Source organism: Arachis ipaensis, chromosome B03, assembly GCF_000816755.2.
Source record: "Arachis ipaensis cultivar K30076 chromosome B03, Araip1.1, whole genome shotgun sequence".
Lineage (NCBI taxonomy): Eukaryota > Viridiplantae > Streptophyta > Magnoliopsida > Fabales > Fabaceae > Arachis > Arachis ipaensis.
The window spans coordinates 134,378,364-134,390,335 of record NC_029787.2 but is presented as its reverse complement, the minus strand read 5'-3'; the positions used below and the strand labels follow the sequence as shown (position 1 = coordinate 134,390,335).

The 11,972-nt window shown below is 35.3% G+C and overlaps 1 protein-coding gene across 1 annotated transcript; it reads right to left on the bottom strand.

Moving 5' to 3' along the window:
• On the bottom strand, positions 1,456 to 2,228 carry LOC107631991. Its single transcript, XM_016335605.2, has one exon. The coding sequence runs from the start codon at positions 1,994 to 1,996 to the stop codon at positions 1,691 to 1,693; it is 306 nt and encodes a 101-aa protein (XP_016191091.1). The 5' UTR covers positions 1,997 to 2,228; the 3' UTR covers positions 1,456 to 1,690.

Below are 11,972 nucleotides of genomic sequence, written 5' to 3'. Positions count from 1 at the left end.
TTCAAATTATTTTTCACTATACCTACTTCTTGAATGAAAATTACCAAAAGCCATATATTTTTCAAAAGGGGAGGCCAAACATTTTTGTAGGGGACACTCTTTTATTTTTTATTATTTTTGTAAATTAATTTGTTTTTTGGGGAAGTCTTTGCCTCCGTCCATAATAGGTAGCTTTGGCCCTGATAGTGACGATGACAATGACGTTGAAGAAAAAAGTGCACATAAGAAGACGAGACGATAACAATAACGAATAAGGAGAAAGAAGAAGAAACAGCATCTACGTATGTACAAAGAAAAATAACTACGCAATGACTTGGTTAAAAAAACGCTTTGTAACCTAACTGTATTGTTATTTTTATATTTCTGCATTACATTTAGTTATAATTGATAAAATTTTAAAAATATATATTTAGTTAGAATATCCAAGACATCAACACTTGCATACCATGAGGAGTATGTGTTTGGACCAATATGTCTTCACAATTTTTCAAAATTCTAAACTTACCCTGCCTCTAATTGTCACTTTACCTCTTCCTCTAACTCTGTTATTTTACCCTAAACCAGTAACCGCCTGGCAAGGGAAACTGATTGGCAAAGAGGAGCTCTGACCTAAAACACGTAACACAAGCTCATTAAGAGAGACACCAGAGTCGATTCCTTAGATAGACAGATGAATGGGACTTGAGGAAGAAATGTGAAGCACGGACAAAAATTGGAGAAAGCAGATTCCTTGGGCAAGTGAGCCACTTTGAAAAATCATGATCCACTCGGTGTGAAGTAAAAGATATGCACACACCAAGCAACAATATGAACAAATGGAGCTATCAACTGACTCAGCAATCAGCACCGTATGCTGTATGCATGCACATTCTTAACATGTCCTACATAGCAATTGCACACACTCATTCAAATTTTAAACGTGCAATATTGTTTGAGTTGAACTTGCCGACCGATTTCCATGTACAAGTAACTCTGATTGGTTCTTCATATGTAGGTGCTTTCTACAGTACTATTAAGTAACACAGTACATTTAGTTTATGTGAAATTTCATTATGAAACGATTCAACCATTTTTCACGTGTCATATAACTGAACAACATTAATGTAGTACTTTCAGTAATTGGACAAGAAATTTCTCCTTCGACATACAACGGACTACTGTTTATTGATCGGTTATTAACTCTAGGATTGACCAATGCAAGTTAAAGGAAAAACATGCTAAGTGAAATTGATAGCATAAGCATCAAATGGAAAAAGCTCTGTCCTTTAATTTAAGGTAGCTAAGCATGTTTCATGCCAACTAATTTTCCGAACCTTGCACATCACTCCAAGTATCATAACATACTTGACACATCACATTAAAATAATCCCCTTCCATATTCCAATCCACAACCAAAATAATGGGCTCAGCTTCAGTTAATAATCAGAGGACAGAGGCCAACACTTGCACAACAAATTCCCATTTTCGAATAAAATGTAAAAACTTTTATAATGATAAAACCAATTAGTAATTACAGTGTATTGTTATAGCGATTGTATAAACTAATAATCGCCCCCTCTGTGTCTTACAATCATCATCCATCATATCATATAATATATTACATCAAATATAATAACATATTCCATTCATTTCGGATGAGAAACGAACAACAGGAATAATTCAAAACAAAAATAACACCAAACCGGTTCACTCAGCTGGGAGGGGGACGGTTCGTAGGCCTTACCGCAATTCTAGCGGGTATCGGTCGGCCTGTTCCGGTTCCACCACAACTGCTGCAAGCCATGCGACCAGAACCGGCGCATGTTCGGCACCCTACGTCGCCATCGGACCAACGGGAACAGATGCAGGTGACCCGGCCGGTTCCGTTGCAAGAAGGGCAGCGAGGGAAGGATCCGGCCATGGTGTTGGGGTTGTTGTCCATGACAGACTTGACGAGAACCGCTCCGGCCAGGACGCTGAGACCGGTGGCCAGCTGAGTTAACACGATTGGACCCATTTTGGTTTGGTTTGTGGGAGATAAGGGTATATGGAAGAGAGAAGAAAGAAGAGTATGATTTTTTGCGTAGTTAGAGTTATATTGTGGCTGTGGATTGTGGTGATAGTGGTGATGTGAATGATTTTTTTTAGATTTGGTGAAGTAAAAGAAGAAAAGATTAGTTAAATGATAAAAGTGGTTGTGGAATTGTACACGTAGAAGGCGTTGTGTCTGGTGGCTGATATGAGAACCGGGTTTTGGAGTTTGGAGTTTTATGTAGGGACCAGAGATCCTTTGCTTGCTTGTTTGGATTCCCTTCCACTTGCTTACTTCTATTCACGGAGTTAGAGTCAGACACCCTTCTCAATTCCATTTCCCACTCACCTCTAGGCTATTCGTTTAATCAATTTTTCTCTTTTGACTAAAATTCTAATGAAAAGGAAAATATTCATTCGTATTTTCTTCTTTTTGTTAATATTGGGAATTTAAACATTTTCGGAATCATAAAATTAATTAAATTTGAAGAAAAATATTTGATAAATGTTCAAAATCCGAGAAGTATTCTTCTTATGTTTCAAGAACCTTGGCCAAATTTATTCACTGCTTTCTAACCCTAAACCAATAACAATATTAGAACCAATAGATCATGCATGCAAAATATCTTTTACAGTTTTTGGTAGAGATACAAAAAAAGAAAAAAAAAAGTTAATAATCAAAGTGGTCCTGCAGTCGAGTCTCAATGTCGTTTTTGAATTTAAAATTGTCCCAAATTTGTCCCTAAACTTAACAATGGTCGTCCCTGAAATACTTTTCGGTGATAGAATAATGATGTGATGGACGGAGGCTACGCTAAAAGCTATGCTGCATTAGTAAAATGTTGTCATTTCATTTTTTGCGCCAAAATAGAACATAAACGTCGTCTTTTAGGGTATTTTGAGGAGTTTTAACTCCAACATGTTAAAATCCCTCAAAATACTCTAAACGGAGTCGTTTATATTCTATTTGGGCGCAAAAAATAAAACAACGATGTTTTACCAGTCAAGCGTGGCTTCTAGTGTGGCCTCCGTCTAACTACGTCATTATTTCGTCATCGAAGAGTATTTCAGAGACGACCATTGTTAAGTTCAGGGACAAATTTAGGGAAATTTTAAGTTCAGGGACGACATTGAGACTCAATTGCAAGTTCAAGGACCACTTTAAGTATTAACAAAAAAAACACAAGCCAAAGGATGATCACACAGGGCCACCGCTTTCATGGTCACAGGCTCCCAAACCTCATCTGGCGGGGCAAACCATTCCATAGAGTCAACTAAGCCATTAACCCCTAATCTAGCAAGATTATCAGCCACATAATTTAATTTTCTAGGAACAACATTGAAATGAACCACTCCAAATGAATAAGGTCAGCAATTCGTGCTAGAAGATCAGCGACATTCGACCGACTTGCCTCGGCAATCTGAGAAAAAACCAAGATAAAGGCATTGAGGCTATTAGATTCACAAACAATATGCTGATAGTCACACTCACGGGCAAGAAGGAGATCTCTCCAAATCGCTACTAGTTTACAACGGAGAACGGAGCCACCAGAGAGCTTTCCAACAACGCCTTTCACCCAGCCACCAATTTCATCACGGAGAACACAACCAAAACTGGCTCTATTATTGCTCTGAACAAGACTAGCATCACAATAAACCTTCGCCCATTCATTCCTCGGGGTTCCCAAGTCTTAAAAGAATACCGCTTCAAGAGGGTAGAAGAGCTTTAGAGACAAGTCTACCATCCATGAGCCATATGCTGAGACGCAAATGCAATTCTCTCCACGGACCAGACATCCTCAAAGTTGAAGATAGCATTATTGCTATAACACCCTATCATTCAATTGTCTTATACTTAAGTCATATTTCAGTGATGGTTCGGTGCTACGACACAAAGTTGAGATATAAATACTTATGTATAGAAAGAGATATTAAGCTAGAAGCCTGTAAATAAAAGGATTTAAACCTCGGATAAATGACAATTCGCCAATCGTTCACACTCGGTACCATACATAAGCGCATCGGAAAAGGTAGATAATTAAAAGTTTGAAGAAAGAATAAGGATAAAGAGACATATATAAGTATATATAAATATCTACTAGTCTCAGCCTGTGAAGATTAGGCCGGCTAGAGTTACAACAGTAAAATAGTTTGATATACATAACTTATCTCTCCACATATACATCAAAAGCCTCTAAAGACAAGTTTTCAAAATGAATACATCATATAATTTTTTTCAAAAGAAGGAGAGAATCTAAAACAAAAACAGAAGCAAAAAGTCTTCTGCGCCATCTTCCAGATAAAACCCCCGCTCACTGAGGAGCGCTGGGACCTGCATCTGAAAAAACAGAAACAATATATTGGTGGGAACCTAAACCATCGGGTTTCCATTAGGGTAAAAGTGCTGAATCGATACAATATAAGATAACAGAAACTCTCTAAGCAATCTTAATCTTCAAAGTTTCATTGATCTAAGTCTAGGGTTCTCACTAAACTAGAAAATGACAACTAATCTGAGAGATTCTAATTTATCTATGGGTAAAGTATACTTTTTGTCCCTGAAGTTTGACAAAAGTTTCAAAAATACTCCTAAGTTTTATTTTATTTCAATTTTGTCCCAAAAGTTTTCGATTTGCATCAAATATATCCTCGACGGCTAAATTTTTAAAAAAATTTAAGACCAATTTAACAATAATGCATGAAAATTATGCTTGATTTGTTTGTGTTGAGGGTTGTTCTTATGAAATTGTTGTTGAATTGGTCTTAAATTTTTTGAAAAATTAGCCGTCAAGGGTATATTTGATGCAAATCGAAAACTTCTGGGACAAAATTGAAACAAAATAAAACTTAGGAGTATTTTTGAAACTTTTATCAAACTTCAGGGACAAAAAATATACTTTACCCTTTATCTATTTATCCTAAGTTTTTCACAAACCTCCAATCACCACATCAGGAACAATCCTCAATATCACCACCGCTAACATAAGAAATCTCTCAGTTGTTCAAACATAGACAAAACAATACAAATAATACACAAATAGAGAGAATAGTTAAAGCAATTAGCTCAAATAGCTTATAGATACAATTATTCAACAAGGCAAGCCAAATACAAGATGCACACCCAATCAATACATACAAATACAAATGATGCATGCCTGCCCTACAGCCAATGAGCTCATCTATCGGTTATAAGCCGAAACCCGACATGTCTGGTAGCGAACCCTGGATAGTTCTTTGGTGCGCGCATCCTCAAAAGGTATTCTTATTCATCAATATCATGCATGATTCTCAAATCAATGCTACCGAGTGTGCCCTGCTCAACCTCTCTTGAGGAAATCATCCAGTAAGGCCTCAGTGTCTTGCCACATCTTGCGACGGAGGGTCAATAAAATGTCTCAAATCTCAACCCAGAACAAGTGGGACAAACCATAACTCTTGCATCTACCCAGGTGGTCTCAATCTCAACCCAGAATAAGTGGTGCGAACCACAACCCTTGCATCTACATAGGGAGTTCCAATCTCAATCCGGAGCAAGTGGGACGAACCACAACTCTTACATCTACCTAGGGAGGTATCATATCAATCAAACTCATTTTCATCATCCAATCAAATCAACTCGTCCTTTCAATCACTTTCAACATGTTTCGACTCAATAAATTCTTGCCAACGCTATCTATCCTCTAATCCACCATCTCTATACTCATTATAGGGGCTACGAAAGTGAAAGAGCTATTGGATATGCTAAAACAGTTAAAAATTATCATTTTTAAAAAACAGAACAGCCATGCATATGCATGCATGTTGCGTACGTACAAATCCACTTTTGTGCGTACACACAGAAACACACTAAAATTGTTCAGTTCTAAAATGCAAGTCGTGCATACACATGAGTCGTGCGTATTATGCATGATTTGGCTTTTGTTCGTACATATGGTATACACATAAAACTAATTCACTTCTGTAACACCCATCATGCGTACGCATAGGTCGTGCGTACATAGGACCTCAATTTTCTGCGACATTCAGATTTCAGTTTTTAAACCCCAATTTTCAATCATTCATAACTTTCTCTGCAAAATTTTATTTTCCTTCATTCTTAAATGGTCTTAAAGATCTTTCTTCTAGCTTTAATTTAAGAAAAATTTTGTTCAAATCCGAACTCCGAGCATCAAGTTATGACCCGTCGATTAAACCTAATCAATCGATTAAACCTTTAGCATACATATTCATACACCTACAATCCGTAACCAAATTAGATCAATTATCCAACTCGACATCATCAATTCATCAATCACAACATAGCCATACCATCACTTACCTCAACTTACCAAGTAAAGGATTTCTCACTCTATCACGGCCTCCTGTCCAATTGCCATATCACTTGCCATAATAAGCAATAATTCCACAATCTCATATCCAAACACAACAACAATATGATTCACAATTCACAACCATAACTAACATTCGATATCAAACATATTACAATTTTCTCTAAACGAAACAATCAACCACAACATTCAACAATAATCCTAGGTCCACTAGCCTAGGATTTTATGTCACATTACATGGTATTTATCTAAAACTTAAACCCATACCTACTTAATGTTGCAAATTTCAAATTTCAAGCTTCCAAGCTTTTCCTTCCAAAATTTTACCAAGTCAAACTTCCAATTACTCAATCTAATACAATATCATACAATTTGACACAACGTCAAAACTAGGGCTCATATAAATTTACGAACCAAGAGGAAAAAGGGGTCCTTACCTTTACCCGCTAAAATTAGTGATAGAAACTATGAAGAACCCAAGCTAGATAACTCCTATAACATCAAAATCACAAAAAATCTTCAATACCCAAGCTCAAATAGAATTGAAGAAGAGAAGATAGGCTTTGCGTGGCCGCAAACGGTGCGACAATCAGAGCTCCGAAGGAAAAGTTATGATCAAATGAAGATGGTGATGAATAGTGGGGTTAGGACATGGTTTCTCTCTTCCCTCTCTTCTCTATCAATGTTGCCCTCTCAAAAATGAAGAAGAGGGGGTGACTGAAATTTCATTAAGTGTGTGGTTATATGATTGGGCTTAGACCCAAATGTGGCCCAACTCTAATTCTTAGCTATTTGGCCCAACTTTAGGCTTAAATCTTTAAGATAATTGCTCGAACTTTCGTTCTAAATATTTTTCCTTATCATTTTCATAGCCTTAGTTTCCTCACTTGCTGTACTAGATAGGTTTAAGCTGGTACAGAAAATTTTAACACGGGTACGCATTTTTCCCATTTGCGCTCAATTTAATTTTCCTAATTCAAATTTTACCATTAAATTTCTAAGGGTAAAGTACTATTTTGGTTCCCAACGTTTGGACTTAGTTCTAACTTGGTCTTTAACATTTCAAACGTCTTATTTCAATCCTAAAAATTTTTAAATAGGTTCAATGGTCCTACAGTTAAAATTGACACTAAGAGTTAACGAAATGAGTGACACGACGTTAATAACATTACTAGTTAAGTCATATCTTCTTCCATATGTTAGAAAAACATAATTAAAACCTTCTTGTAATACTTTTTCTTCTCAATTTTTTTGTTGTATAAAACTCCAAATCCTAACAATCATTCATCAACGCTTCAAAATTAAAGAAAAAACTTTTATATTAGTGATTGTTGGTTCATCGATTTTACTTACATATTGAAATCGAATGCTATTGACTCTTTAATATGTGAATTGTTTGTGTCAAATTTAATGATGGGATAACATTGAACTCGCTTAAAATTTTTTTGGGATTGAAATAGAACGTTTGAAAGTTTTTGGGACTAAAATAGGACGTTTGAAATGTTTTTGGGACAGCATTGAACTCGCTTAAAATTTTTGAGTCAGTGTACCACACATCACCTATAGTAAGATAGAAATCTGTAATATGAATATAAGGGAGATCTTTGTGTAAAGGACCAAAGGAGCTCCAAGGAACATGCCAAAAGGATTGATACAGTCCTCTAGTACACCATCCATAGCCATCTTTTAAAAGATTCATCACCTTCTATAAGTTTTTCCTGCGACGTAAAGCATAGGCAGATTTGTTGAGATCCAATGTCATCTTACCATTTATATATTTAGCCAACGTGATTTGAACCCAAAGCTTTTCTGTGTTGTGAAAAAGTTGCCAAATAATTTTTTCAATAAAACAATGTTGACACACTTAGCATCTCTTATAGCAAGTCCCCCAAAATCTTTTAGGAGTCACAACCTTATTTCAACTAACTAAACTAAGACTCCTGCCAAAGATTTGACCCTTCTATAAAAATTGTCTCATCAATGAATTAAACTTCTGACAAATAGAATTATGGAAAGACAAACTTGCATGTGATAAATCGAGGTGTCATCGGTACATTGCAGTATTTGTGCATCATTAGCCTAGATATATCATTTGCAATAAAAAAGGTTAGTCAGTTTATGCATTGTCCATTGCTGGCACATTGGAAGGCAGTAAAGAGAGTCTTGAGGTATTTGCAATGCACTAAAGAGTATGGTCTATTGCTTAATCCAAGCACGGATTATAGACTTTAGAATTTGCAAATGCAGATTGGGGAACAGACCTAGAGGATCATAGGTCTATGTCAGGTTATCGTATTTTTCTTGGTCCTAACTTGATTACTTGGAGCTATAGGAAGTAAACTAGTATCAACAGGAGCTCCACTGAAGCTGAATTCAGAAGCTTGGCTGCCTGTGAAGGGAAGTTCGTGTGCCTAACTCACTTACTGTCTGAATTGAGGATTCCTCTCAAGACAATTCCAACAATTTACTGTGATAACCTCAGCACTATTTTTTTTACTGTCAATCCTATGCTACATAATCGAACCAAACATTTTCAGCTTGATGTTCAAATTATCAAAGAAAAGCGGAAGTCCAACACTTAGCATGTGGTTCATATTTCAGAATAAGAACAGGTGGCAGATATTTTAACAAAGCCTCTTTCTGTAGGTGCTTACCAGAGGTTAAAGAACAAACTTCGAGTGGTTCAAAGGCCTTACTTGAATTTGAGGGGAAGTGTTAAGGCTAGTGATAGAGTGCAAGAGCAATTAGAGTTCAAGAAAGCTCAAAATAATGTGGCTTAACCGTCAATGTTGTGCAATTTGTTATAAGTTAGTTAGGAAGCCTTTAGCTTTATATGTCAACAAGCCTAATACTCATTGTAATTAGTTAGCGTTTTTTACTCATTGTCAATTTTGGTTAATTCAATTCTATTTTTTCGTTCTTGCTATACTTCTTTATTTTCAAACTCTTCTGTGTCACTATTGCTTCTGCAATAACAGGAACTCGTTTATGTCTGGTAAAAGGGAACAGTCACCATCTATATGGCCAATTCTAAACTTTTTTCTTTGGTTCTTAAAATTCATATTCCATCTCATCAAAAGCAAAACCATGTTACCGAACATAGCAGAATTATATATATTTTCTGGCCCAAGTTACTAAGTAAGCAAGAACATTATTATTTTTTTTTTTGGACGGTATGGGCGAATATTATCTGGCTTGGTATTTTGATATTTGTATTGGGCTTAGTACAAACACTAGTTTTGTTTATGCGGGCTGAAAATTGCATGCTGACGGGAAATTCGTTACAAATCGAACCAAATCCCAACACTCAGAATTGTTTGTTTGGTCTATTCTAACCCAAGACAAAAAAAAATGGAAGTTTAGAAGCCTATTTGATTTTCTGGCTGTAGAAGCCTCTTGATGCACTCATGTCTAAAAAAAAACACTCTTATCTCTCAAAAGAAATTTTTTTATTTTATTTTTCAATTATTTGTATGAATCACAAGCTAAGCAAGTTAATTAGAATACCCGGCATTTCAAAAGGCAAGTTAATTAGCCACAAGTTCTTTATTTGTTTTACTAATTCTTATCTTGATGTGTGAGGCAAAATCATCGGCTCCATTTGCCGAAGCATAAAGTGGATAAAAAAGGCAGAGGCATTGGTCACACAATGCATGCTTCTCTGTCCATTGGACCACACACACAGAATCTATTCAGCCTAGTCACCTCACTTCAAATCAATACCCGCCACAAATCGTTTCAATTGTAGATATCCCCCCCCTCCTCTGCTTTTGCCAACTTAGCTCCAAAAGTTATTTCTTCACTTTTACTCAAATAATTCTTCACACCACTTTATTTTATAAAATACCATTTTCCTTTAACTTACTTTTTATTTAATTTTAATATGATTATGATAATTCAAATCAAGTGTGTTACATATAATATATAAAATTTTCGAACAGTTGAACTTCTAATGTAGTAATTATCTTATTCCATCTCATATGCAAATGATATTGTTGTCTTTCCTAGATAATTACATGTTTTAATTGGAAGATCCAAATCCCTGAAGTAAACTATAATTTTAATCAAGAGTATGAGTAAGGCTACATGTTACCTATTCTCTAAGAAATTTATAGTTCTTAACGTTAGTGTAGCTCATAATTGGTATCTGAAATGAGAAAGTTTGGTGAAAAATATCAAGCATTAGCTCCAAATAGATTTGAACTGTCTGTCATCCACAAATTGCTTCAAGAAGTAAAGCGCCGACCAATGGATATAGTTTGGTGGAACATGGTCCTTTTAAGGAAGCAAATGGTGGTTAGCAATGACTATGGCAATTAGTAGTAAAATTGCTTCACTTACTACCTACATTATTAACAAAGCTGTATATTATTAGTAAACAAAGACCATGATTTTGATTTGTGATACTTTTTTCATCAAAGCATGTGCTACCAATTGTGATGTTTATTGTCCTTGTCCCTGAAACAATCTCCTAATCATGTTTCTTTGAGAATTATTATACCCTTAGATCTCAGAATCTAATGTATATATAGACACAATTAAGTGGAAAGGTAGGATCTATGAGATCTCTAGATCTCTTTTTGAGTGATTTAAGAGCAAACATTACTCCAGATGGGGCCTCTAGTTTTGTCCACAGTAATATATAGTTCTCTAATTGAATTGGAATAGATTCAATTCATGCATTGCATGGTCCTTTTCATTTCCTTTATTATTGGTTGCGGAGTCAACAAGCAAAGACTATGTCCTGTGTAATGGGCATCATTGACTTGTGTGGGAGAAAGAACAACACTCTCATCCATCACTGCCTATTAACTATTTGAGTACTTGTTCTAAAGTACTAAATCATGTTACATTTGCTTCATATTATGGCCAATTTCCTTGCTAAGTCCCTAAAGTCACAATATTATTTTGTCACCTTGTTAGTAAAATTGGCCCTAAAGCATTATCATTCTGTTTCCCCCCCTCAATTTGTATGTTCAGCTATTCATTATTACAAGGTCACATGGTATGAACAATTTTGCTACTCAAGATTATTGGTAACACTTTTAACTTATATTAAAATTAAGTGTGACCATGGATTCATTTTCAACCACAATGATAAAACAAGACAACATGGTATATAACTTGAGATGTAAAAAGTTACACACAAAGATTTTGCAACTTTTCGTTATTCTTGATTTTTTATCACAATTTCTTGAATCTAACTGCCCTACCCAACCCTAAACTGTCACAGATGGATGAGTGTGCATTCTTAGTGGACCTTCGTTTGTATTCTTCCATTTTCATGATTGAATATTTTCTAGATCACAGTTTTGAAATATCATATATGGAACAAGTAGTTGTTGCATGCGTAACGGTCGTGATAACAAGGGAAACAAGTTTTGAAAATATAAAATCTAACAAACTCGATAAATAATAAATGTGTAACAACTCTTCAATTATGAATAATACAGTAACAACCCTAATATTTATCAAGAGAATATATGTATGTAGAATAATATAGAATTGTTACTAATAAATGTTAACTACTGTTGTTAAGAAGCTGCACTCAACTATTATAATTAACAATAATATTTGAGTGACAAAAAATAGCCAAAATTTATTTTATTTAATATTTATTAATTGTCGTTATAA

Excerpts from the sequence above, each read along its gene's own strand:
- LOC107631991 (XM_016335605.2), bottom strand. The coding sequence starts at position 1,996 with ATGGGTCCAATCGTGTTAACTCAGCTGGCCACCGGTCTCAGCGTCCTG.